This window comes from Corapipo altera, unplaced genomic scaffold, assembly GCF_003945725.1.
Source record: "Corapipo altera isolate COAL_440 unplaced genomic scaffold, ASM394572v1 47, whole genome shotgun sequence".
NCBI classification, from domain to species: Eukaryota; Metazoa; Chordata; class Aves; order Passeriformes; family Pipridae; genus Corapipo; species Corapipo altera.
This window is the reverse complement of record NW_020884897.1, coordinates 10,357,586-10,383,923: the sequence shown is the minus strand read 5'-3', so window position 1 is coordinate 10,383,923 and position 26,338 is coordinate 10,357,586. Positions and strand designations below refer to the sequence as shown.

The 26,338-nt window shown below is 39.2% G+C and overlaps 1 protein-coding gene across 3 annotated transcripts in view; it reads right to left on the bottom strand.

The window, feature by feature from the left end:
• Window positions 1-26,338, bottom strand: part of XYLB (xylulokinase) — an 89,376-nt gene that overhangs the window by 4,211 nt on the left and 58,827 nt on the right. For 2 of the 3 annotated variants that reach the window (XM_027648508.1, XM_027648506.1), the window contains exons 16-18: window positions 9,938-9,996; window positions 6,154-6,241; window positions 3,796-3,890 (exon numbers count right to left, since the gene is read on the bottom strand). In XM_027648508.1, the coding sequence (XP_027504309.1) occupies window positions 3,796-3,890; window positions 6,154-6,241; window positions 9,938-9,996 (242 nt within the window). Of the gene's footprint in view, window positions 1-3,235; window positions 3,314-3,795; window positions 3,891-6,153; window positions 6,242-9,937; window positions 9,997-26,338 lie in introns of all 3 variants that reach the window. The other variant, XM_027648507.1, reaches the window with a different exon arrangement.

Below are 26,338 nucleotides of genomic sequence, written 5' to 3'. Positions count from 1 at the left end.
TCTTAACACAGAAAGAATATTCATAAAGCAGAAAGAATTCAACAGTGTTCTGAAATACTCTGAAGACTTCTCCAAGGAACCACACCTCAAACAGCTACTTGTTTACTTCAGATATCCATTCTTCAAGCCTATCTTAATCAGTTTAATAGGTAAAAAAAATTATTGGCTACATAAATCACCTTAATCAAACTCCCATCAATACCTATTATATTTTTGAGGCTGTATTATTATTACCTACTTTGAACTAAATTACCAACCTGAAGAAAATCTAGAAAATCCACTCCCACCCCTACCCCAAAAATCTAACTCAAGAAAACGTGATTATTTTAAATCAATAAATAGGTCATTATGACCTTCCTGGGTGATAGGGTCACTTCTATAAATCCACCTACTTACAAGGCGTTTCACCGAAGTCAAGCAAACCTGTTAGGTTTACATTTTCCCTTCTTGAATTTTTGCAGGATTAATACATCTCACCAGAGTCAATAATGCAATCAAAAATCACACATCCAGAGGCAGTGAACTGCACTGTGCCTTCTCCCTTACAAAACCCCACAGGATAATATCACAGCCAATCTGACACTACATCAAGGCACACAGTTTGTATAAACACAAGTGACCAACTCCCAGATAATCATGTTCCCTCTCATTTTTTTTTTTTGCTTAATTAACCAACTAGCCGACCATCTCTGTTTTAATAGATTACTAAAATAGATCTGAATTCTAACGCTGGAATAATAGATCCTTTCTGTCTGTTGTCATATCTTTATTGCTCTAGAATCTCCTGGTTATTTTTGTCATGCTTAGTGGTTCTGATTAATCTTTCTCATTAGGGGAGAGTGGAGGCTCCAAAGAGGTGAGATTACTCTAATTTTTGCAATTCTGAAAACTGAGAAGAAGGATTCATCGGGTTAACCCACAGATGACTTGAGTTGCCCTGGCTGAGTAAGTGACCAAGGACTATCACCACAGTGGTTATTCCCAGAACACCTTATGACCCACTTGGGTATTGACAGAATTAGAAACAAGATCAAGTTTAACCCAAAAATACTGAGAAATAAGGTTCAGCTAAGAGAAGTGGGGTCATAGCCACAGAGAGGGATTTATCCTCTTTCAAATGGTCTCTTCAAGGCATGATGGTCTGCTACAGGACAAAGTCACACTTTTGCCAGACAAGTTGGAACTTTTGAGACTTCAGTTTCCACTAACTACTAATTCATCTACCATCACAAGCTCTCTGTTCTCCATCTTGTGGCTTTATTCTGTTTTACCTGCCCATCAGTTTAATTGAACCAGAAGAGCTGCTTTGTGTGCCCTGCCCGTACTTTTTAAAATCACATTCATTATCACAAATGATCCCTCAGCAATCAAAGAAACACTTTTTTGCATTTTTGGCTCCTGGAAGCCCCTACTGTGTGAATAAGCCTTGGCAATGAAGAAGAAGGTACATCAGACTGTCGCATTTGACCTCCATCTATGGGAGGTTTTCCTCTCTCCGATGATCTAACACATGTTGTCTCCAACCTATACCAGGAAGAAAGGACGAAGCCAGAGCAGATTGCTGTGTTATGACCTGTTTTTTCTCCACCCTGCCAAGATCTAGCTGTAGCCATCCAAAAAATGTATAGAAGTAGTCGGGGGAATTTCACATTGGTGAGCCAGACTCTTTCAGAAGAGCTCCTCAGCAAGACAGAACTTATCCTCAGGATGACTTTGAAGTTTATAAAAAGAACCATCATTTAAGTGAAAGGCTCTAACCTCAACAGAATGAAATTGGATGGACAGGGAGATGCAACTCTGTAAAAAAAACAGAATCAGACTGACTCATTGCATTATGAATTTTTACTGCACTGTTCATGCTAACACACTGTATTACCGACAGGCCCTCTGGCTTTCTGCAGCTTCACAGCCATGAAACTAGCCAGGGAATCCACCATCAACTGCAAAATTATAAGACAGGAGGGAAAAAGAAATTGTGTGGAATACATAGTTGCAAGAAGCTGTTTTTAATGGAATGAAGCTGGAAAACTAAGCTAAGGAGCAGGAATGGTTATTCCTTCACGTGCTGTTTGGCCACAACCTTCCCTATCATTCACTCCTATATACTGGGGCAATAATTCACTGTTGTACATCATTTAAAACCAATAATAAAACGTGCCGTGAGAGCCAGGTCTAACCATGTGGAAAAGGAGAAGAAAAGTATAGAGAGGGAGATAATCAACTCTTTTAGCTTCCAGGCCATTTTATGCAGACAGTAAAACAGAAACAGGTAGGTGAATTCCCCAGTGATCTTTCCGATCAGGTTTGCTTGATCCCTGCAGGGGTGCAAGGTGTTTGCAAGGCCCCTGTGAGTGACAGCTGTATTCCCTGCCCTTGAGTTTTATAGCTGAAGCAGCACCAGGAGGTCAAAAGCTGGTCTCCGAGCACTCCCCACCTCTTCCCAAGCCAGCCTGGCAGCTTTTCATCACACAGCATTTTGGGGGGGAACAGGTCAGCAATGTGAGGTTGAATCAAACACCAGGGATCTGCTCCTGAAGTGTGTTCCCTGCAGAGAGCTTCAGCTGCAACACACACAGTACAGGCCATCGCTGTTAATTATTTTATCTTTTAAAATGAGGGGGGAAGGTTGAGTAAATGAGATCAGATCAATCAAGTTTAAATTATTCAATGTCTTAATATTTCTGAAGGGGACTTCTATTCGATTACCGAGCTCCTCCATCTCAGTTAATAATTAAATAATATGCTGGCAGGCACAATGCAGCATGATCATTTCTATTATTACTCATGATGATATCTGGTGCTCCACTACACATGTAGCTGGGAGTTAGTAGTTTTGGCAGATCATTAATTTCCCAGTTTAAATAAAAGCTTTAAAACCTTGTTGCCTGTAGTTAGGACACATCCAAATCTCATAAATGGTAGAGTGTGCAAGGCTGTGTTGATGCAAACGAAGTTTTTGAACAGCTGAAGACAGTTAGATTCACCTTTGTTATTTAAGCTTGTGTTCTCTAGGAATCTTGATCTATTTGTATTGTTTATTTATTATTGTACATTGTATTTCAAAAGCTGTTGTAAACTAAAGCCTTTGGCACCTGATAGTGAGAGGTGCAGGGTTGCACTGGGGAGCCTGAGACAATGATTCCTTCCTTGGTTTTACAAGGGCTGGAATCACATAGATAACAACAATGACTATCTCTTTTGCTTTATCTGGTGGGCCTTAAAACACAAGCCTCACCATTAGATGTGCTGAAATTCACAGGATGGGCACTGTGCCTACTGAATCCTCCCAGCTGGCACGTTTTCCAAGTGGGAGCTACAAGTGAATATATACAATTACTGCCCACTGTTTGTGATCAGACAGGAAGGATCTTTGGAGATGTTTCCCAAGAGGCCAGAAAGCACCATCACCACCCCTTTTTCCATGCTGCTTGCTGCAAACAAGATTGTTTTGTCAATATTATCAGTTACTACCTGTAACCAAATCAGTTGACCTGTATCCAAATTCAACCTACCTTATAACTTTTTCTGTCCCTTAAGGAACAGATTTTGCTCTTTGATCACACCCTGTTAGGGAAATTCACTCTCACAGACCGGGATGGAGGAGATCAGATTATTGCACCATTACAACACTAAAGATCTCCCAAAATCAAATCTGTCTTTACAACAAGGAATAGGAATTGTGTAACCAATTTTTTTTTTTTTAAATGATCTATTTTACTAGAAGAATTAGTAAACCACTACATTTTGAAGAAGACAGGAAATGAAAAGAAAAATGGTATTCCCCAGCTTGCTCACCTCCTCAGCCCCAGCTGTGGGCGTAACAGCCAGTCTGGGCTCTGGTGCTGATTTCACGACATCAGCCAAGGACACATTCCTCTCAGCTACAAGTCCTGCAATGAGAATCACAATCCTGATCAATGCAAAAAAAAAAAAAAAAAAAAAAAAAAAAAAAAAAAAAAAAAAAAAAACCACCACGATGAGGGATGTGCCTTGACTCCCTGGCAAATTAATACATTATATCGATCTTCCCTGGTCAGGTCAGCATTCAGAATTGAAGGATAAATGGCAGAAGATCTTACATTCCTGTACACTAGCCTGGGAAGGGGGGACTCTGTGATTGAGTTTTTGCCAATCACTTAATTTGTACCCTGGGGAATAGGTAAGCAGAAGAAACGCTGCTCAACAATATCAGTAAATATTTATGGCTAAAACAATACAGTAAACAGCAGTGAAAATATGTGGAAGCAAAGGATTCAAGGACAAAATGTTACTAAACATAAAAAGGAAGAGAAGTTAAAATGCTTTCAAGAAAATATGCAACAAATTATTAAATATATTTTTATATAAGGAAGCAGAATAATAGGGGAGTTCTGCTACTACAGCATTCTGCATTGCAAGTGAATCAGAGCATTTCAGGAGCTTCTTGTACACCTGCTAAGAACACCAGGCTAACTGTGAAACACCCCACTTACAGATGTACATTGCAATATTATTAAAGAGCCCTTGCCATCAGTATTTCATTTATATTAGCAAGTCTTCGCTTTTCCTCAATTTCTTTGCCTTGCCAAGAGTGAGTCAGCTGAAAGCATCAGTCAAAAATGCCATTTAGAAACACACATAGCAAGCCCCTGGGGCTTGGCTGGCAGAGGACCTGAGTCCCTCATTCAGCATGGCATCCCAAATCTTCACTCAAACGCTCTATCAGCCAAGCCTCCACATTTCACATGCCAGACTGGCAGAGGGAATACACAGCTCCCATACATACAAAATATCTGAACAAACTTTAATGATGGCTCCTTATTTCACATGCACCCACAGACAAGGAATTTGCCTGCAGCATTAGGTGCTGGGAAGATTCTGGTGGCTTCTGAGGCAGTAGGGCAGTACAGGGAAAAACAGTTTGGAAACTGGACCCCCAAGGTGCAAAAATGGTCCCATTGTGGCTTCAAATGTACTGATAATTGAACAGTGCTGTTTCCACTGTCCTGAAATGGGTACTCTACCTGACAGAACCCTTGTGTTTTTTCTGGAAATAAAAAGGAGGGCATGCTGTGTGCATTAAACACACCAACTGAAGTTTTGGCTGTGCAATTTTCCGTGCTGTTTTCAAATGCAAGAGAGTGTGTAGTCTTCAGATGCTATAATGTGACAGCAGAATTTGCTACTAAAATTAAAACTTGGCTGATTTCTTCTGATGGCTGATGTCATCTTTTCCAGACTTGTTGCAATCCCATGATTGTACATGAACTTGTAGAGAAATTACCCATGTTTTAAGGACCAAATCCTAAAGCTTCTAGTTAGAAAAACTGAGGCTAACGAAAGTTGACCTAAATAAGGACTTCAGAATTTTATACACATTCCTCAAATTGTTTAGTTGTAATATATTATAAACTGTTTTAAAATGCATGACTAAAATTTCATGCCTGGGATTCAAGTCTTAAATAGCTGATGGCTCACCCTTAACACAAAGCTGCATGCATTAAGAGATATAAGTTAATTAACACTGTAAATCTGGGGTTTGGATTGTTGCATTACAGTGAGTGATGCAGTACAGCAAGCAAAATGGTCAACCTAAGAGTATCCCAATATTTATTCTCCTACAAAAAAAAGTGCATGGAGCCCAGGACACCTTCCATATCCTTCAACCTGACGTTTAAAAGCTGGAAGATAAATATAGGTTTAATAGCATCTCTTGGCCAGCAGTATTACAGGTTCTGTTGTCCATGCCCTCCCTGATCTTCCATCCTAGGATCTACCTTTGGTTTGGATTGAGCATTTCAGCAATCCAGTTTACAGTCCAGTCCACAAATTGGGGCATCAGGTTACACCAGCACCTTCAGTTGGTTGTATTCTTCCATGGGTGTGCAACTCAACACATTAAGATCCTAAACTTTCCCTGGACAGGATCAACACTTTCCACACCCTATCCCTTGGTTGAGAAGCAGCCAGGAGACTTGTAATTATAATGTAAACATTATTCTTGGGCCTAATCCAAGTGTATTAAGGGCAAAAACCCCTCTTTGACCAGAGTAACCTCCCAGTCAGAAGCACACAGATTTACTCTCCCCTCATTTTCAGTAACATTAATCCCAAGCATTAACCAACTGAAATTAAATTCCCTGACTGCTCACAAGTATCCCCTTGCAGCCTTACCATGAATTGCTCTGTAAGCGCTTCCCAAGCAAGCGGAGTTGGCGGTATCAATGGTGTACACCGGCGCGTTGAACACATCCGACAGCACCTGAGAAGTATCAAAGCATTGTCCATAGAAGACAAGGGATAAGCAAACCCCTGTCCCTGCTTGGAAAAACAATCAACTTTCATCCCCTCCCAGCCAAGCACACGGGAACCCATGGAAAGAAGCACCGCAGACAGCAACGAGCCCTGAACTTGTCACGCAACAGGGTATTGGCAGTTCTGAGCTGGAGAAGTAACTGCAGCCAGGACATAAACTCTCATTTCTCTCCAGATCTCTTGATTACAAGAGCAGAGGGGCCTGGGTGCATGCACCATCTCCCTTGAAAGCCTGCACAATCAGCCCATGCCAAAGGTTTACATCAGGGCAAGGAGACCTGCTCAGAAACCCACAACTGGAGACTGTTTTTATCCATTGCATTCATGGTTGATTCAAGCCAGCAGGAAGGAGAGAAGAACCATTCGTGGCTCCTCAGTTCTAAAATTGGACACAAACAAAGCTCCAGCAATATGAAGGCCGACTAAGCTTGTCTTCTTCATCTCCACCATTCCCATCATATTAGGATTAGCAGGAAGAATGATACAGGAGCTGGTTACACAGTCTCTACATTTACCAGGAGTTTTCCTGTGTTTAAGGCAACCTTAGCTATGAAGATATATTGAGACACTTCTTAACTTGGCTTGAGCAATACAAATAAAATTTTACAGGAAAAGAATTTGTTTCAGCATCCAACAGATAATAAAGTTATTCGACCACACATCATTCTGCATTGAAATCAACACCAGGTATCTCACATCCACGGAGAACATATGCTCTTTCCTACAGTGTAGGTTTAGGAAAACAATACAGAAGGGCAAAAATTAAGACATGCTTGGAGAGGGACATGAAAGGTGCAACAACTCCTTTCCAAAAACATTGTCAACAAATGCTTTCCATTTTGGCCTCATCACTTCTCGAGCTGCAGGTACCTCTCAGGCTGAGCATCACAAAACACAGGCAACAATTCTGATATAACTTATGCTGGTTTTATTACTTTTGCCAAAGGGAAAAGCATCACACTCAACTTACAGCCATGCAATCAAGTTGAAAATAAGAATGTCCAGGAATCTAAACCACTTGGATTAGTGCAAGACAACCCTGATCCTGGAATTTACAACCCTACTGATTGACAGGCCCCAGGGCTTCATAAAAGATGACTAAGAAATTCAATCCACATCAGCTACAGAAAAACATTGTATATGACATTTCTAAAGGATTTTTCTTCTTTTTCTGAAGGTTTGTGGAGAATCTGCAAATCAAAACCTTTGAAAATCACTGATTTTCATAATTTTAAACAAAAGTGGCTGATTGCTAACTAGAATCCAAGGACAGCCTGAGTTTATACACTTAAAATGTTCTCTTCTGTTAAGATAGCCAAGTCAGTATTGCCTATCTTCACCTGCAAGCAAGCACTGAGCAACACATGAGCTTCAATGCTAGAGGAAAAATGAAAAATTAATCGTGATATCTATTAAAAAGCCCTTTGGAAATTATAAGGTCACAGAGCACTAGTTCTGCTCTCTGTCCTGTCAGCCAATACTACGATGTTGTTTCAACACATTCCCCATCTGCTTCTTCATCTCATCTCTAATAGGTATGTCTTGTCTTAAGCTTGAATTGTGCAATACTTTGGACAATAAGGATTTTCTTTTTTTGCATCTCTGCAGAGCCTCATACAATGCAGTTCTGCTCTGCACTGAATGCTAATAAGTGCTGTAATGCTACAAATAATAACTAATATTTGTTCCATGTGATCATAAAATTAAAATTACTCAAAGTTCATATGTTTGGTAAGTCATTTGAAACCGTGGTATTTCTCATGAATAATTTTAAAAGAAACAGTTAGAGGTTTTACTGTTTAAAATATTTCACTGTGTTTCATGTGGTCATTAATCAAGCACCACATACATTATAAAAAGCTTCCCAGAACTATGGAGAAAGCTACCCTACTAAATTTTTTTAACAGATTTTCCTATGTTGCTTCCTTTGCAGTGTAAAATATAGGAGTTACTGAACGTTGATTAATTAAACGATAGTCTTTTGTAACCCTGGAACAAATTATCCAAAATTGACCATGATAAGGGTGGAAGCTGTTATTCTTCATGCAACTGATATGGTTTCTGAGGTTTTGATTAAATTAAAAAGAAAGATCCAATTAAACAGTGATTGAATTAAGTGAATGACACTGTATTGATCATATTATTTTAAGACACTTCTAATGAGTTTTAAAACCAGCTGAATTGTTATACGTGAAAAGCAAGCACCCCAGCCACCACTCTCCCATCCCCATGATTTTTCAGCTCTGTATGCTGCCAAATTACATGTTATAAGAGCATTCAATTCTCTGCCTTCATTCCTGGCACCTAACATAGAAATAAGGCTTTAAAAACAAACTCATCTGTGAATCCAATCTCTTTCCTGATGTATTCTTAGCAGAATTACTCCTGTAAGGACCAATGTTTTAAGCAATTAACCTATCAGTTAATTTTCCAATGTCAAGTTACTAGGCAAAATAACCAAAGCAGATGAGGCAAAGTGACATCTACAGGCAAAACATGCCAAAGTTGCTGTTCCCCAATCAGCTGTACAACCAACGTTTATACAAACATCTGGTTTAGATGCCTTAGGAGAAACAGCTTTTTGCTCTTCAACCTTCATTTATTCCAGCTCAGGTTTTGTAGAGCAAAGAACCTTTCTTTCCTGTGATTGGAATTGTCAAAGAGCATGGAGTGCAGTTAAGGCTGGCCTCTACTCTCTGGAGATGATGGAAAGGGATTGGCATCTCCAGAAAACAATCCACCCCAGAGAGCATTTTGGCTCACCCAGAGAGACACATTTACACTTGTTAAAACACCCTCCAGTTCCCTTTGCACTGTAACTGACAGGGATCTCACCCAACTATTACAGGGCTGACAGATCGTAAACAGACATCACCTCACAGATGACTGGATTTGGGCAAGGTGAATCCCAATCTAGACATCTGGCTCTGTGCTAGCAAAAGCCAGGTGAGACACCTCTCACCATTTGTGAGCAAGGCTTTGCCAAATCTCAGGGGGGGTAGAAACAGAGAGCACATTGTACTCAGTTCTCAAGAAGATGGATGAAGGATCTCATCCAGGCTGGATGTGCAGCAACAGCAGCAGAAGAGGAAAGTGAGAAGAGAGAGGATAGACTGTACAGAAGTGCAGAAGTGTAGCCTTCTCCCAGTACATGACATGATGCTAATAAGTAACAGAAGGGTAGGGATTTGGGGTTTGAATGGGGGGGGGGGGTGTTTCTTTGGGGTTGGGTTTCTGAGTCTTCAACACCAGCAAAATCCCCCTCCATCTTAAAGCAATCCATGGTCTAACTTTGACCTGAATGACAAAAACTATAAAAATCTCAGGTATTATATATGGAGTTTCTTCTTGATTTCTTTGGTGATTGATTTGATGTAAGTGATGAGACCTGAAAAACACCAGTGCTTCAGATACACATTCAAAAAACTAGTCAAGCATGAAAAAACCTTTAAGTTCAGTATAAAATTAGTAGTGGGCTGAAGGTTTCCATACTAAACCTGAAGAAAAGCCCCAAAGACCTGCAGCAGATCCACAGTCCCTTATCCACACCTTCCTATGCAGCTGTAGTGATTTGGATTCAGTAGAGCAAAATAAAAATGATGTAACTGCAAGTTCACTTCAAAGAATTTAATTTTCTACTTACCTGCAAGATTGTTTTATTGTGGGATGCACCACCAGTAGCCAAAATCCTAGTTCTAGGCACTGCAATGCAATAAAAAACACAAGTCAGATTGAAAGTGCATATGGTCAAGATTTGTACTACTGAACCAAGCAATGAGAACACAGAGGTGGGAGCCAGGGTTCTCACTCTATACCTCTAATTTACCCTCTGTAAAAAAGGAGATAACGCTAATTACCCACCTGTCCAAGGCACATTAGAGCACTTCCTTAGAAGAGGCAACATAAATATTGCAGATCTATTATTATTATGGCGCTATCAGAGTCAGGGAGATTTGCAGAGGAGTTACACAGTAAGAAAGGCAGAGTGTTATTACATTACAGCTCTGTTTGAGGTCAGATTCGTTTGGCTCATAGCAGTGTATATACAAACTGACAGATAACCTTTAAAATCAGCAGTATTTTCCAAACTTATCTCCTCATGACGTTCACAGTCAGAGTTCACTGAAACCTGGGCAATCCCTGTGCGCTTCAATGACAAGGAAGTGTGTCAAAAGGTAATTAGAGGTGGTCTAAGTCACTTCAATAAAATAGAAAAATATCTAAATCTTTCTCCAGTGTGAAACCAGAGCTTTGAGGGTGTTAAAAAAAATTATTCTGCGTTCCTCAGTCTTTAAAGAAACCACCCTTTCTTCTACATTCCTGAATGTCTGTCCTGTGCCTCGTCACTTATTTGTGTGCATGCTCCTCTGCAGAACAGTGTGCAACACGCCACACATCTATCCACAATCACAATTCAGCAAGGCATAATGAACATGAGTAGTCCAAACGATCTCACTGAAGTTATTCAAAGGTTTAAAACAAAATAAATGCATAAATACTTCGATATCATACATTTAAAAAAATCTAAACACTTAATTACCCTGATTTATTACAATAATAAATGATACCATCATGTATACCCTCCCAAAAGGGAAATTTCACTGTGGTTATTGTTCTGTTATCTTAACTTCCTTTTTAATAAAAGTTAAAGATAATTTATTTCTCACAAGGCAAAGCTGGGCAACTTACACTGATGCCCTAAATAACTTATTGGCATTTATCCTTTCAAGTATCTTAATGACAAAAGCCCTGAAGACAGAATTAGAAATAATCAGAAGATGCAGCTCACCACACCATTTCCAGACCCACATCTGGGTGCTCAGGTGGAGCCTAAGACCCAGACAAAGCATTGCATGGGGGACCCTATTTTACTGATAAATTTGATTTTATTTTCCTCTTTGGAGGATATTCAGTGATGCACAAATTGGGTTTTAAAAGCCATTAGGATCTCTGTCAATGTCAGTAAACAAATAAAACAAACAGCAGAGTGATTCCTCAGGGGAAACAAGTTTCAATTATACCAACACAGAGTGACAGATTCCTGCCAAGATTATCACAACAACATAATAGCACAGAAACCAGTGAAAAATAACTAGTAAGCCTCTGTTCCTAGAAACCAAACGAAACTCTAAATGATTTGCCTGGTAGTCACAATTCTGTCTTGCTAAACCTCGTTGCGAATATAAATTCTTGCAGAACTACCATATCCAACATGAAAACACCACATTTCAGCGACAGCCAGCAAGACAGGATGAGAAACAAACATATTGGCTACACTTCCAGCAGCTAAAAACAAAGAATAAGGCACATTTACTCTCCAGTGCCTCTGGAAAGGGGCCTAGTCCACTGCTGGGCTCCCACCATCAGGAGAGAACAGTGGACAACATAAAAGTAGTAAAGCCAAACAGCAACCACCCCTGAGAGAACAGCAAACATCTCATCTCGTAGCTCAACTGCTTCTTGCACTTCCATCTGCATTCCAGATCTCTGTCTCAGGGCTTCTGCTGCACAACTTTCCAAATGTTTTGGAGCTCTGTCAGTATGCACTGCTATGTGCTTTACTGGCACAGTAAAGGCAGGTATGGCTGATTTGTGCCTTCCAACATCCCTGTAACAGGTGACACGTTGACATTTGGAATCGAGGAATGCATGGGAGACTTATTCCCTGTTGGGTCAGAACACTGGGGTTTTGGCTACATTATCAGTTTATGCCTTAACTGTAATTCAAGCTATTTCTATATAGATAAGTTACCATCAGAAAAGTAAATGTGAATTTACAGTGCATTAGCTATTCAATACAAACCACACACAAATGTGCATTTAGCCTGCTATTAGTTGAGTTAGATGTCTTCCAAGAGGACAAACCAGATCTCGAGTCTAAAAATGTTTAACATGCTAATTATCTGCACATTCACCTTAATCCAGACAAATTCTTTTGTAGCAGAATACTAAGAATTATTTCAGAATATAGATAACATAGTTGATAAAAGAAAGTAACCTAATTAACATTGTGAAGTTTCTAATGTTGGTCGGACATTGGATCCAATTATGAGTACAAACACACACAGATACACAGTAAAAACACCCAAAAACAGTATGTTGAAGCTACATGAAGGGCAAAGCCATTCATTCTCCTCCACTTCAAATAATTAGGATGGCTCGCTTCGCTGAAACACATCCCAGGAGGTAACAGCCCAGTGAACCTGAGCCATCACTGTCTGATAACAGACTCTGACCCGCTCTACAGATGGGACTGATCCATCCAGGCCACATGGAACAGTGATCCTAGATGAACCTGGTGCTCTGCATGTGGCCAGAGCAGAGACAACAGCAGCCCTGGTTGAGTTTCAGTCACTTCTTACAGACAAGGATTAGGTTCCAAAAGCTCTTACTTGAATTTGCTGAATTTTAGGTTTACCCCTTATTTCAGTCTCGCTCTGGAGAGTGAGGAAAATGCACTGATCACTGATTTCAGGGATTGTCTTTTTAATGCCAATATTGTGTGCTTTACTGAATGGTGGACATTTGCTCTAAGATGTGTAATTGGATACATCTTATAAATAAATAAAGCAAGCCCATCATTTATGTATGCAGGGGCATTAACAGAGACATCGTTCATCCATCACCAGCGGTGTTCTCAGCCAGTTGTGTTTGAATCTGTCAGGAGCTACCATCCATCCCCTACAGCTCTGCACAGAGAGAACTCTACAGTGTTATTAAAAAAACCCAACAACAACAACTGTAGCAAATATAATTCATGAATTCAATTCTTTGACAGTTAAATCATATTTAAACATCTTTTAATTAAAAGCTCCCTGCATAGTACCTAACCAACCAGTTTATTTCCTTCCTATTGAAAAACTAATTATTTTTTAGAGAACTGGTACTGAATTTTAACCCTATCTAGAAAATATTTGCAGCTGGACATGGACCAGTGTTGTCCTGCCATATGCATATCTTCTATTCTCTACTGGGAAATATTGGTGACTTAACTAACAAAATTGACTTAAAATAATGATTCCCACTGGATAGGAGGAAAGGGAAAGATCCAGGTAAAGAAATTCTCTTAAGTGGGAAGACTGAGCATAAAGCACTTTCCCACACAAGGCTGAAAAGTCAGCACATCTGTGTATGTTATTATGCACACAAAAAATACCCATTCTGCCTTTGTAGAGATCTAGCAAGAACTGAGCGCTGTTTAAGTTCATCTCCTGGCTCTTGCTTTCAGCAAAAATATTGCTTTCATTGAAAGGCATATAGGGAAAATAAAAAAATCTGTCACTGAGAAAAGAGGAAAATTACTCTTATGTGTGTTCAGTTTTGTCAGTGGTCCCAAAAAGACTGAAGTGCTGCATCACTGTATATTTACAAACACAAAACTGATGCCTTCCCAGAAAAGGAAGCTATTTAAGAAAGTAAAGACCAGAAGTAGAGGGAAAACCTAAGATTTTTTAAAGTGAAGGCTCAAAAAGCCTCGCTTAAGTGGATTCATCAAGTGAGACACTGGAACCTGTAACACAGGATAAGACTTCCCTGAGCAGTCCAACATCCCCTCTTATGGTCTTGGCACATAACTGTGCTGGTGTGGCCTCACCTCGAGTCCTGTGTGCAGTTTTGGGTGCTACAACATTGGGAGGATATAAAGCTATTAGAAAGCATCCAAAGAATGACCATGAAGATGGTGAAGGGCCTTGAGGGGAAGCCGTGTGAGGAGTAGCTGAGGGCACTTGGTGTGTTCAGCTGGAATAGAGGAGGCTGAGGGGTTACAACTTCCTCAGGAGGGGCAGAGGAGGGGCAGGCACTGATCTCTGCTCTGTGGGGACCGGGGACAGGACCCCAGGGAATGGCCTGAAGTTGTCTCAGGGGAGGTGTAGGTTGGATATTAGAAAAAGGTTCTTCATCGAGATGGTGACAGGGCACTGAACAGGCTCCCCAGGGCAGTGATCACAGCACCGAGGTTGACAGAGTTCAAAAAGCATTTGGATGATACTCTCAGGCACATGGTGTGACTCTTGGGGATGGTCCTGTGCAGGGACAGGAGCTGGACTTGATGATCCTGGTGGGTCCCTTCCAGCTCAGCATATTCTATGGATCTATGATGATAAATGTAGATATATTAAGAAAAATAATTATATAAGCAAACTCGCACCAGTCAGAAAGTTAGTGCTGATAATTCGCACCAGAAGTCTGCTGACACATCATTTGTACAAGGAGATTGGAGGTAGAAATTCAGCTTCCTGTTCCACCAGGAATGGGTCAAAGCAGACCAGTAACAGGTCCGGATGCTGAAATCGATGGGATGATTCCCAACCTCAGGGCGTTTGGACCTGGCTATATTTCAACTGGACAGTAAAAATGTGCCTGTGTCAGTACAGAATTTTGGTGGTTCATGGACTGCAAAGTCCAAAGGCAGCATTTGACCTTCCATTTTGAGGCTGAAAACTCAACTTTTTTATGTAAATATCCAGTACTACCCACAGCCCCAGTTTGTGCCCCAAACTCCAGGCACTCGTTGACTTTCAAAACTCCTAAAAGACATTTCCAAGGCTTCATCCTAACAACTTCATAATGTCTTTCTCATCACAACTGAATCCATAAATAAAACAGAACAATAGAACATGCATTCAAAAAGCAGCTGATTATGCACATGAACCCACGCCAGTTATAAGCATGATTGCGAATAACTGCAATTTACAATTTGCAAGCAACAAGAAAAGTATCAGCCCCTCCTTTATTTCTCTGATTAACTCTAAACACTATAATTTCAAAAAAAAAGTATTTACTGGCTTTTCATTCAAGAAAAAATCAAAACGAAAATATATGGTTATTTTGTCCCATTTGTCAAATAAATGTTCCAAAATCATCCTCCTTGCTTATTTACTCTCCCAAAACTCATGCTAATTTTCTTTATTCATATAAAGATACTGAAATTTAACTCCCACTATGGTAAGAGGTTTCTCTTGTCTATATTCTCTTAAAAATGAAAATGTACAAGGACTGAGAGCCTTTTATGTCCCCATGAGTTCTAGGATTGGGTCCAAAGGCACTTGTTCCCTACCTCATTGTGCTGCATCACTTCTCACATCTGCAAGTATTTCATAACAGAGAAAAAACCCACTGCCACACACCAGCCTTCAGCATACTAGACAATATCTACCTGATTGAGGTAAAAGTAATATAAACTGGAAAACACCCTTTTTTCCTTTTCCTTTTTTTTTATTTAGACCAATACAACTGCCCAAGTAAATAAATTACAAGCTTGAAGCTAAATATTCACACAAATTCAGCCACCTTTACAATTCTAAAAACAATAAGGTAAATCATAAAAGCTATTAAAAAACTACTTTTTAGAAGCGTTTCTCACTTTCACTTTGAAGCATAAGCTAATTTATTACAGAGAAAAGCAAGCCAGATCTGCCATAGACGTTGGCTGTTTTCTTACCTGTAAGCAAAGCTTTCATATTTTGTAACATGCTTTAATTTCACTGAGGGTTGCTCAAATGTATGTCACAAATTTTCCAGGCACAGAATTTATTCTTACTTTTTAAATGCAGTGCCTGGGGAAGAAAAACAACTTTTACTGATAGAACTGATCATCAGCCTCTAAGGCTGATGCACTAGAGCTACTATCAAACCTGCTGTAATTCAACAGAGGGGGAAAAAAGACTTGATTTTCTCAGCAGCAATGACAAATATGCCTAATATTCTCAACATTTATGCTACTTACATAGATAAAGTCTCTACAATGATGTTGGGGAGACCAGGCATGATTCTTCTTGCTCATGCTGCTGCAAGGCAAGAATAATAACCACTAAAAGGAGTAGATGTGCACATAACTAAGTGAAACAGAGTAGGAATGGTCTCCATAGCCAAGACTCCTGTGCCAGTGATAGTCATAGGTCACCTTATGTTCTCCGGATACTTCTGATAGTAGCAACTGTTCTTCATGAGGATGCCAAATTTGGCTTTCCTGATATCTTGTTTCGATAAAGACAAAAGTTTTCACAACCTGAAGCTTTAAGACACCAAGTCACCCAACTGAAAATCCTCTTAGCCTACCTCACTTCAGAGATTAATTTAAAATGTAGAGTCAAAGCCTTTCTCTTCTTGATGGGTTTCAGAAAGAAATAAACATAGAAAAACATGTACATAAATTCTCCCTTGACAGCAGCTTAAAGTACCGCAGATCGCCCCAAAAGAGAGGAAACAAAATCTACTCAAGATACAACCTGTCTGAAAATTCAGCTTCATTGACTTCAGCAGAATTATACTGCAAGGAAAACTTTGGCCCATGAGTGGTAAAGACTTCTTTGAGAACAAGCAGATCAATAGTCATAACACTGTTATAAGATATACATTGACACACTTGCAACAAGACCTCTGAAATACTTTCAGTCCTTGTAGAAATACTGCAGAGCTGCCATTGCTTATCAATTCACAGTGATTTTTTAATTTTATTTTTTTTTTAGACACAGATCTCTATTTGACAGAATATTATGATGAAACCTGGGACAGATTCCAAAGGTAATGTATATAAAATAAAAAAACCACAAAACCCAAAAGCCAAAAATCCGCAGCTCAGCACTAGATTTTACAGTAAAGTGGGGGGGGGGGGAGGAAGCAGACTCAGATCAAAATTTTTTATAGATAAAGGCTGAATATTTTGGGAAAGTATTTCTCAAAAACTTTTAAGGAGAGAGATGGAAGATATGGCAGGGGGGTTGGAACTAGATGATTTTAAGGTGCCTTCCAACCCAAGCTTTTCTATGATTCTATCAACACTTAAAATGTTTGGTCAACATTGAAAATGTATATGGGTAAAAGTCCTCTCCCAAAGACATTCTTACTGAAGTAATTTAATAAACCCTTGCTGTCTCTAATCTGTGTAATCCCTTGGTTCTGAATTAATTCCATAAAGAAAAAAATAAGTAATATATCTCAATTATTAGTAAAGTGAAATGGGTTCATGTACCAATGGAACTGGCTTATACCAATTTTAATTTTATTTATTTTTTTTTTAACCACCCAAAATTTTCCTCTTTTGTTACCCAAAGTTTGGATATTGTAAGAACTGTGTGTTGAGTGAAAATACTAATCACCACAAAAACTATTCAGCAGTTGTCCATCATCCATAAAATAGCCAAGGCTCCAATTAAAATCTTAACATAACAAAGCACAACCTGCTTTGACTTATCCCATGCTTCCACAATTATTTATAGACCTTCACCTTCCACTTCAGAATTCCTGTCATTCCGCAAATACTGGAATCAAAGTGACAAATTAACTGATTCTCAAAAACTGTTTTGAATACAAAAAGTTAAGAGAAGATTCAAACTGGGCATTTGAAATCCGGCCATCACATCCAGTTTTTTTAATAACCATCCTACAGACAGCTCCAAAAAAGTCAAATCTCAGAGTGGACCACCTGGATCACACAACTTTCACGCAGTGATCCCACTGTTCAGCCCAGATCTGTATTCACTGAACTACAGTAACCTTAAAAAGACATAGAACCTCAGCTGAAGGATTTAAAGTGACAGAGAATTTATTGTGCCAACTGGCTGGTTTCATGTTTAATACCTTTAAATCTAAATTAAACACCTTTAAATAGTTGCACTTTTCCAGTAAGTTATATTTTTTATTCTTTAATCTTCTAGTCACTTGATCTTTGTGGTTTTAGCCTTCCAGTTAAAACATTAGCATTAAAATTGGGTTTCCCCTTCACATGTTGACACTTTACAGACCACAGTTAAATTACATCTTGTATTTCTTTTTGATAAGCTAAGGATATTAAGTTCTGCCACTCATTAAAAGGCATCATTTCAAGACCACAAACCACTGATGCTTAGTGTTGCTGGTCTACTACAAGTGCCTGGCAGAAATGTCTTCACCACTGAAAACACTATCAAAACAGAGCAGAGTTGGTAAGAGCATTAAAAATGTCTGTTCCAGAAGTGTCTGACATTGCATGTTGTTGTCACTTTGCCTATCCAAATATTTAGCAGGAAAGTGCCAGTTTATAAAAACTCCTGATAAATCACAGAGAACCTTGCACTGGAAAACTGCCTGGGAGAACTTTCTCCTGGGGGGATGTTCTGGCTTTGAATGTCTGTAGCTCCAACAGATTCACACTCTGTGGAGTCCTGTGGTAGGAGGTCAGGTGTCCTGTGGTCCCAGCTGCAGGGAACCCCAGGGCTTTGGAGAGCTCTGTACTGTTTCATTCCAGCACCTCTGAGAACCATGGAAATGCAAACACAGTTCCTGTGGCTCAGTTCCCAAAGTGGAGGTGAGACATTCACCAGAGACAGGAACATGCAAGATATTCCCAAAAATCAGTTTCAAGAAAAAGTTCACTGCTGCTTTAGGCATTTTCCACTGACTAAAAATGACTCCTTTTTTTCAGTCTGCTCAGTTGTTAGAATTGCAGCATAGCTCAGTATGTCCTCAAAATATTCTGACAGAAGAAATTCATGCTTGAATCTCAGTAAAATATACACCCTCCCATGCCTATCACAACTCTGATGTGTGTAAGTACCACATGAGGCTTTACAGATCACACATCAGTAAATAATGCTTGATACTGAGCTATTTAGGAGCACAAAAACCATAGTTTCATTTTTTAAAAAGTCTTTGTCCTCATATAGCCATATTCAGCCTTGCAAATCTAAGAGAAATAGAAAATTACACTGGCAAATCAACATATGACACCATCCATCGAAGGTTAAAATGAGAAAAGCAAGCAAGGAGATAAATGAGCCACCCAAGGTCGCACAAAATCAGTAGAACAACCAAGAATAGAACAAAGGCCTCTTCATTACTTAGATCACAAATGCATTCGATTCTGCATTAGTTAATCTGCAGAGTATGAGCATCAGAAGCAAGACATGTCCACAGGAGAAAAATATAATAATAATGAGCTGCAAGTTCAGCATTACCTAAAGCCACAGGATATAATTAAAAGGCACAGGGTGCAATGACCTGACCTTGAATGCCACCTGAGTGATGAGGAAAAAACATGCTACCAAGTATTTTGATTCTAGAAAAACCCAAACTGCCACAAACTTTGGGAAAAATCAGTTTGGGATCTAGATTTGCAAAGCAGATCTCTGCCAGATCTCAGGTCTGCTTTGCTTCCCTCACCACCAGCCTTTGCATCTTATCAAAAACACCAATAAAGGCCTTTGGAAATGCAACAGAAAAAAGTCAAGGCCCAAGAAATATTTTATTTTTGCAAAGGATAAGCCAGATGAAAAACAGAAAAGAACTTACAAAGCAAGGCAATTTGGGTGTTTTCTTTGTAAGATTTTTCAAAATACGTATACAACTATTTTGACATCCACAAGTACTGCCTCTAGCTCTTCATCTCTTGGTCCAGTAAGACTGTTTTGTGTTCAGTGCTGGTGAAGAACATCTCTTCTTTACTTTTCTTTCTCATACATCCTACTCCTCTCAATAGAAATAATCTACAGGTTGTAAAGCATTTCACAAGAATAAAATGAATTGATAGGAGGGTGTAACTGCTCAAAAAAACACTAGGCTGAGGTAGCAGAAAATCTGCTTATTTTGTTTGTTCGGTAAGTTCCAAATGTCAAGAAGTGAAGAAAATACATTGAGTAGGAAACATTTGCTCCTTTTTCTCACTAAAAACTATAGCAGACCAACTAGCAGAGAAAAAACACGTTCACTGACATTCTCTGTGTGACTGTGGTGAGTTATTTCATTCCTCTGAACCTCGTTCTTTCTGTACCTAAAGAACACAACACTGGGGACCACTTGTACCAGTTGGGTCTCTGAGCAACTGCTGGAGTCTTCTGTTATTAATAAACCTCCTGCTTTCTAAGTGGATTATTTATAAATTAATTTTGTGACCTCTGGCAGGCTAGAACTAAACAGAGAATACAGTTTGTTCCCCTTTAACTGAAAAACAAAGGCTACAGGAAGATGAATAGAGAGAAGCAATTAATATTTCCTAATAATTGTCATAGAAAATGGGAGAACTGCTAGGTTTCTCAGGGTTTCTGCACAGAAAGGTTCCAGGTAACTACTCATTCACGGGGCTGGGTTCATGTAAATCGGATGTTGTTGCCAAGCAACTATAGGTGCTAAGGAATGAAATACAGTCTGCAGAAACCTAATAGCCTGGAGAGAAAAAGGACTACAATCTGAGATTTATGGCATATATAAAGGGAAAAGAGTCATTCCCCCACACACAAAGAACACAGATACTTTATTATAAATGTCCTTAGCATGTTTTTCTAAGCCATAATTAAGCAATAAAATTCTCACTACTCCCTAGATCAAACAGGTAAATTATTTATTTTTTTTATGTTTTGTTCATTAAGCTTTCTAGAAATAGATCATGAGAAATTAGCTACCAAGACAAAAGATAAAATTTAAGCCAAAGATCATTCTTTTGCTCAAGAAAAATGTTAGGTATACAGACAGCACTGCAACTGCCAATCAGCTATCTGCTTTACCTTCTTATGTTTTTATACCAAGCTCATTAACATTGCATCTGATCATCAGAAATTCTCTTTAAGCTTATTAAGATTTTAAAATATTTTTAGCAAGTTAATTAGAATACATTAACAGAGCTCATCTGTGTTCACCCATCATGCATATTTTATTTTATTCAGGTAAATTGCTTTTAAATGAAATACTAGACCTGGGAAGGGTACACTGTTGGGTACCAAACAACACAACCCCTTAGTGCAAACATATGCTCCCAAGCACCCTAATGGCTTCATCCCACTGAAAAGTAGGGAGATCTTCTGATGGCAAAGGGTTTTTTTTTTTAGTGCCTGCCCTTGACACAATCCCCTGTAGTTGTGTTGTGCATACACGGACCTGGTGGATCATCCTAGTACATGAACCACCCTTTTTTGCCATCATGTTCCCATACAATAAAAGTTAAAGACACAAAGAGAACACTGCAATGGGAACCAAAGGTCCAAGGGAGGTGGAAAGACCGTTTTCAGCCCCTCACACTGTAACTCAAAGACTTTTACAAATTCATGTTTGGTGGGTTTGTTTTTCTCCTGCTGAGAGTTGCTGAAGATATCACTTGATCCTAAGGCAGGAGCCCAATTAGAAGCTGTGGCATGGTGTGGCACAGGTTTCTAACAGCCAGGGGTGCATATGGATTTGGCAGGACAGCAAGAACAGCTCACAAAGAATGAACTTGAAATACCCTTTGTTTTAGTTAGCATCATAAATGCCTCCCTTTAATGTGCACTAAATGCCACCAAATTCAATCACATATAATTAAATAACCATTTTTGAGGAAAAGGGGGACAACAAAATTAACCTTGGTATATTTTTGGCATGCCACTTGCAGAATTCCACTCAAGTCTGATGAAGTCCATCACTGGACACTGAAAAGTAACTACAATAATACTACAATAAGACATTCCTCAATGTCCTGATATTTCTTCACTCAATCCAGCCAAATAAGACATCTTTTAAATTGTTCCTTTATGGCCCAAATCCTTCCTATCTAAGGAAAGATGGAAAACCACACTAATTTCATCAACAGTTCTCAAGTTAAGCAGTTGCTTTTAGAGTTCTGCATAAATAAAAGGAGGAACAAAGTTTGCCAACCTCATGCTTGATTCAGATTTTGCACTCTCACTGCATTTCAATTACCCTGTCACAGATTGCAGAGCTGACATATTTGATTCAGATAGTTAAGAAAACACTCTTAAAAAAACAACAGGTCTGAAGCTTTTGATGAGTGATCATACAATCCATATCAAAACACACATTTAAATCTCAGTCACCACACATTTCATGATCTGCATCATTAACACTGTCTGGTTTGAGGGATTTTGATAATCTCCTTTACAATCTATAACAGTTCTTTATCTCCAAGGCACTGATGCCTTTTAACCAATGATCATTACTTAGGTATGCTTTGTGCCTGTAGCCTTCCCTGAGATGTTAATCTCCATAATTCCAGAGGCTGCTTTTATAAACTGCTGTCATACTCCCCATGTCTTCTCCCACTGATGAACCCCAAAAATGGACATGTTTCATTTTAGCATTTGGCTAAATCAGACATGGTGACACAGGGAAATTTTAACCACAGCTGAGTAATTCTACAGAAAGCTCTTCCAAAGGCCAAGAGAAAATAACCGTATCAATGGGTGGAATCCCTTTTCTCTGGATAAATCACTATCGATTGTACTGAACCCAAAACCACCCTGCCATAACCTTTCCTTCTATTTCTACATTTATTAATCAACTCACACATCAAAAGCATAAGTTGCAGTCTTGCACTTTTTCCTCAAGCTTGACTGAGCAGAAGTTTTATGTTTTAAAGGAATTCTTTGCCTTTGACAGTTGGAGGGGAGATTTCACCTCCCTGCCATGGGGCTGGAGTCCAGCAGCTGCCTTGGCCACAGGGATCAGCTGGGATCTCTCCCTGGCTCTCACTGCACTCCAAATAACAAGTCACACAATTCCAATAACCTATTTGTTGGCATTAAAGAACGCAAGCTGCCTTGGTTTATTTTGTAACATTTAAGCAGAGATATGTCCTATCCTAAGGAAAAAGAAAAAAACACATAGAAATCAATATAAATTTCTAGTAGCATCCTAATTGCAAAGAGTAAGGCTCAAACGAGCAATGAAGACAAACCGACATTTTAATGTCATTTAGAGTGACCAAAGACACTGAAATACGTTTACAATTAAGAGTATTCACTAGCTAAAGAAGGGGGTAAAGCATGACTACCAGACAACAGTAAAATAAAATGCAATTTAGCAAAGAACATTTTGTCATTGGCCTACCCTGGCGCAAGCTCATTGTTACTACAATGAAAATAGTGTCTCAGTTATCCAAGCCAGCACAATTTTAACAAATCCCTATAATATCACTGCTACAGCTGCATCTGTAGCACAGCTATGCTCAAGCTCACCTGGCTCGGGATTTTAATGAGAACCTGAAGCTCTCCACTGCTTACAGAAACTTCCCTGTTAACCCAACCATCCCCAGAGCAGCTCGGAGTGTGTTATCCACTCCAATCCCTGCATGACTCTGTCGTCCCTCCAGAGAAATCTCAGCTAACTTTATTAAAAAGCTGAAAAACTCCTCCTGTCCATTCACTCTCTCTTCCCCTTCTCCCAAATCCACAGCACAGAAGACTCAGGACCAATTCTTTGCTTTACATTTTCTTCTGTAGACACCAAAACCTTCCACTGCCTAAAACCCAGCCCCAGCTAAATATGAGACATCACTGAATAGCCACTGATTCTATCAATCCATTTAACTTTTTCATTATTATTTTTATTATCATAATTATTTTTATTTTAGAGTAAGAGGCTGCTCACATCTTCCTTTCAAATGGCACAAGGACAAGGTTTTCCCCTCTGGGTACATCCTCTGGGTATCCAAGATGTGGTTCACCAAAATCCAGCATATTCTCTGAGTCCCATTTGCTGCATCACATCCAATCCTCACATAAAACAGCAGTGAACAAAAATGCACAACATCTTTTCCCAATTCCTCACAGTTAACACATTAAGTGGCAATAAAGGGTGCAATGACTTTCCAAGGGCACGTACCTGTTTAATTATTCAAAAGAAAATTGACTCAGGCACCATGGTATGAAACACTAAAATATGCAAACGAAGTAAATTATGGGGGAAAGCAACAAAAGAGAAAAAAAGGGAATGTATGGGGGCAGATTCTGATCATGTTGTGTTCCTGAGTTTCTCTATATACTTGTGTATAAGAAGAAAAGCTTGTGAAGTGACAGAGAAATTATTATTTACTCATTTCAGTACTCTGACTAGGGTCTTGAAACAATCTAACCATGCCTAGAATTTCCTAAGAGAGTGTTATTTTCACCTATATACATGAAGCAATTTCAGAGAAGGGAATGTTTACACCTTTCTAGACAATCAAATCTTACTGCTGGGAAAACACTTGTTTCAACAGAGGCTGTACAGACCATAAGAAAAGATGCAGGATTTGATCCAGGAGTAAATCTTGTTTATTCTAAATTAAGGGCCTGAAATAAATCATTAATATAATAAGAACAGGCTAACAGAAAGATATCATAACACCAATTCTAGAAATTTGTCCATAAAACATGAATATCCCATTAAAACAAAGAGCATTTGATTTTGGCTTGGACCAAAGGAAATATCTTTCCAATCAAGACATCCAGTGAATTGAATATCTCTTGTAAGCAGGTGCTACTGTGTTATATTTTCATCCAAACTGCTGAGAATAAGCTAGAAGAAAATGACAAAGTAAATTGAACAAGAAAGTGTCTGATCTTGATGAATAATTCAATGATGCAATTCAACAAATACTGATTTTTTTTCCTGGTAAAGGCAGTTTACAACTGTCCTTTGTTTAGAAAAATGACCTTCTCGTGGTAATTATGCTTTTGTCTTTAGGCACTGGATGACAGTCTCAGTAATACTCATGATTCCAGTTCACAGCTCTGTTGCTGATCTCAAAGCACTCCATTCCTGCTATATCATCTAATCCTTTTTTAATAACATAATCCAGCCACTGAAGAACTTCAACTATAACATTAGGCACACTGGTCACTGACTGTTCTTTAACTATCCTGGTCTCTTTTCTTAAGCCTTAAAAAGCATCAGGGTATCTTTGAGCTCACAGAGCCACAACCTGTACACGGCTATGAGCTGTAGTGACTGTGGTCTGATGTACTAATCACAGCAGGAATGATGCCACCAGCCAGGAATAAGGCAGGAATGATGCCATCATCCATGAATATGGCAGCTCAGTGGACATTTAACTTCTTGCAGCAACAGGGAGAGCCTTGAAGTTAAGGATTTTATGATCCACATTTAAGATTGTCTGAACTTTAACAATATAACATTCCACCTACTTTTGTCTTCTCTGTGTTAAAAGGTACTAAACTAGAACTACAGCTGGAAAGCAGGATTCAGGGCTGTTGGATTGTATTTCTGCCTAACACCATCAATGATTTCTGTCATTACCTTCGGCAATCTTCCTTCACACTTAAGGGCAGAGCTTCTATACAGTATTAATAATAAGCCTAGTAGAAATATCATAGAAAAGGATCTACAAGGAGAAAGGGAATAATCTCTCTTCTCCCTAGCTGGTACAGACTGAAGGAAGCGTGACAGTATTAAGCTGTGACACACTAAAGTTAGATTTGCAAGAAAAGCTTTTTAATAGTCAGGATAGCAAGACATAGGAATAGGTCAACCACCATTCCCATTCCCTAAGGAGCTGCTTGACTGTATGGATAACAACAGTGCAGACACAGAAAACCACCAGTCTGCCATCAGGCAACCAGGACTGCCAGAGCCACAGCTCCAGAATAACCAAGGCCATGTACTCTAGTGAAAGGAGAATTCACTTGGGAAAAAGCTGAGCTGGATGCCAGTCTCTGTTTCCAGAAGTATGTCTTTTATTATCAACAATTAAAAAAGGCAAATAAGAATTCACCTGTCGAACCTGTTGTATTCAAGGTAAACACTATGTTGGAAGAACCCTATTACTGGGAAGGGAGGCTCAGCCTGATGATAACCAGGGAAGTTTTCCTTAGAGCTGTGGTATTCAGGTCTTTCTGCAAGCCATACCTCACATATCAGTGAAAAGGGACTTAATTCACCAGAAGATAATGACTGAGAAAGATTCCTTTTGCCTCATTTATTCTTTGCTAATTTTGTTCTACATCCCTTTCTTGTTGCACAGTCTTACTATAATAAAAACATACAGCAAAGAATACAGTCTATAGTAGGTTACCAATCCAGCCAGAACAACAACAAAATCAATCAAAAAACAAGCCTACTAAAATCTGTGGCACTTGATATAACCAGTAGGACTGGTTTAAATGCGAGTAAGAACACAGGCACTCAGGTGTCTGTTTTCTGTCCCCTGCAATATATCAGTATCTCTTGCTCATGAATACTCAGATTACATTTGGCAGCACTTCTTAACACCTAACAATCTAATGAAAATACTTTTTTTCTCTGTGCTAGACAAATCTGCCCACCTTAAACCTCTGCTACCCATAAAACACACAATTTATTC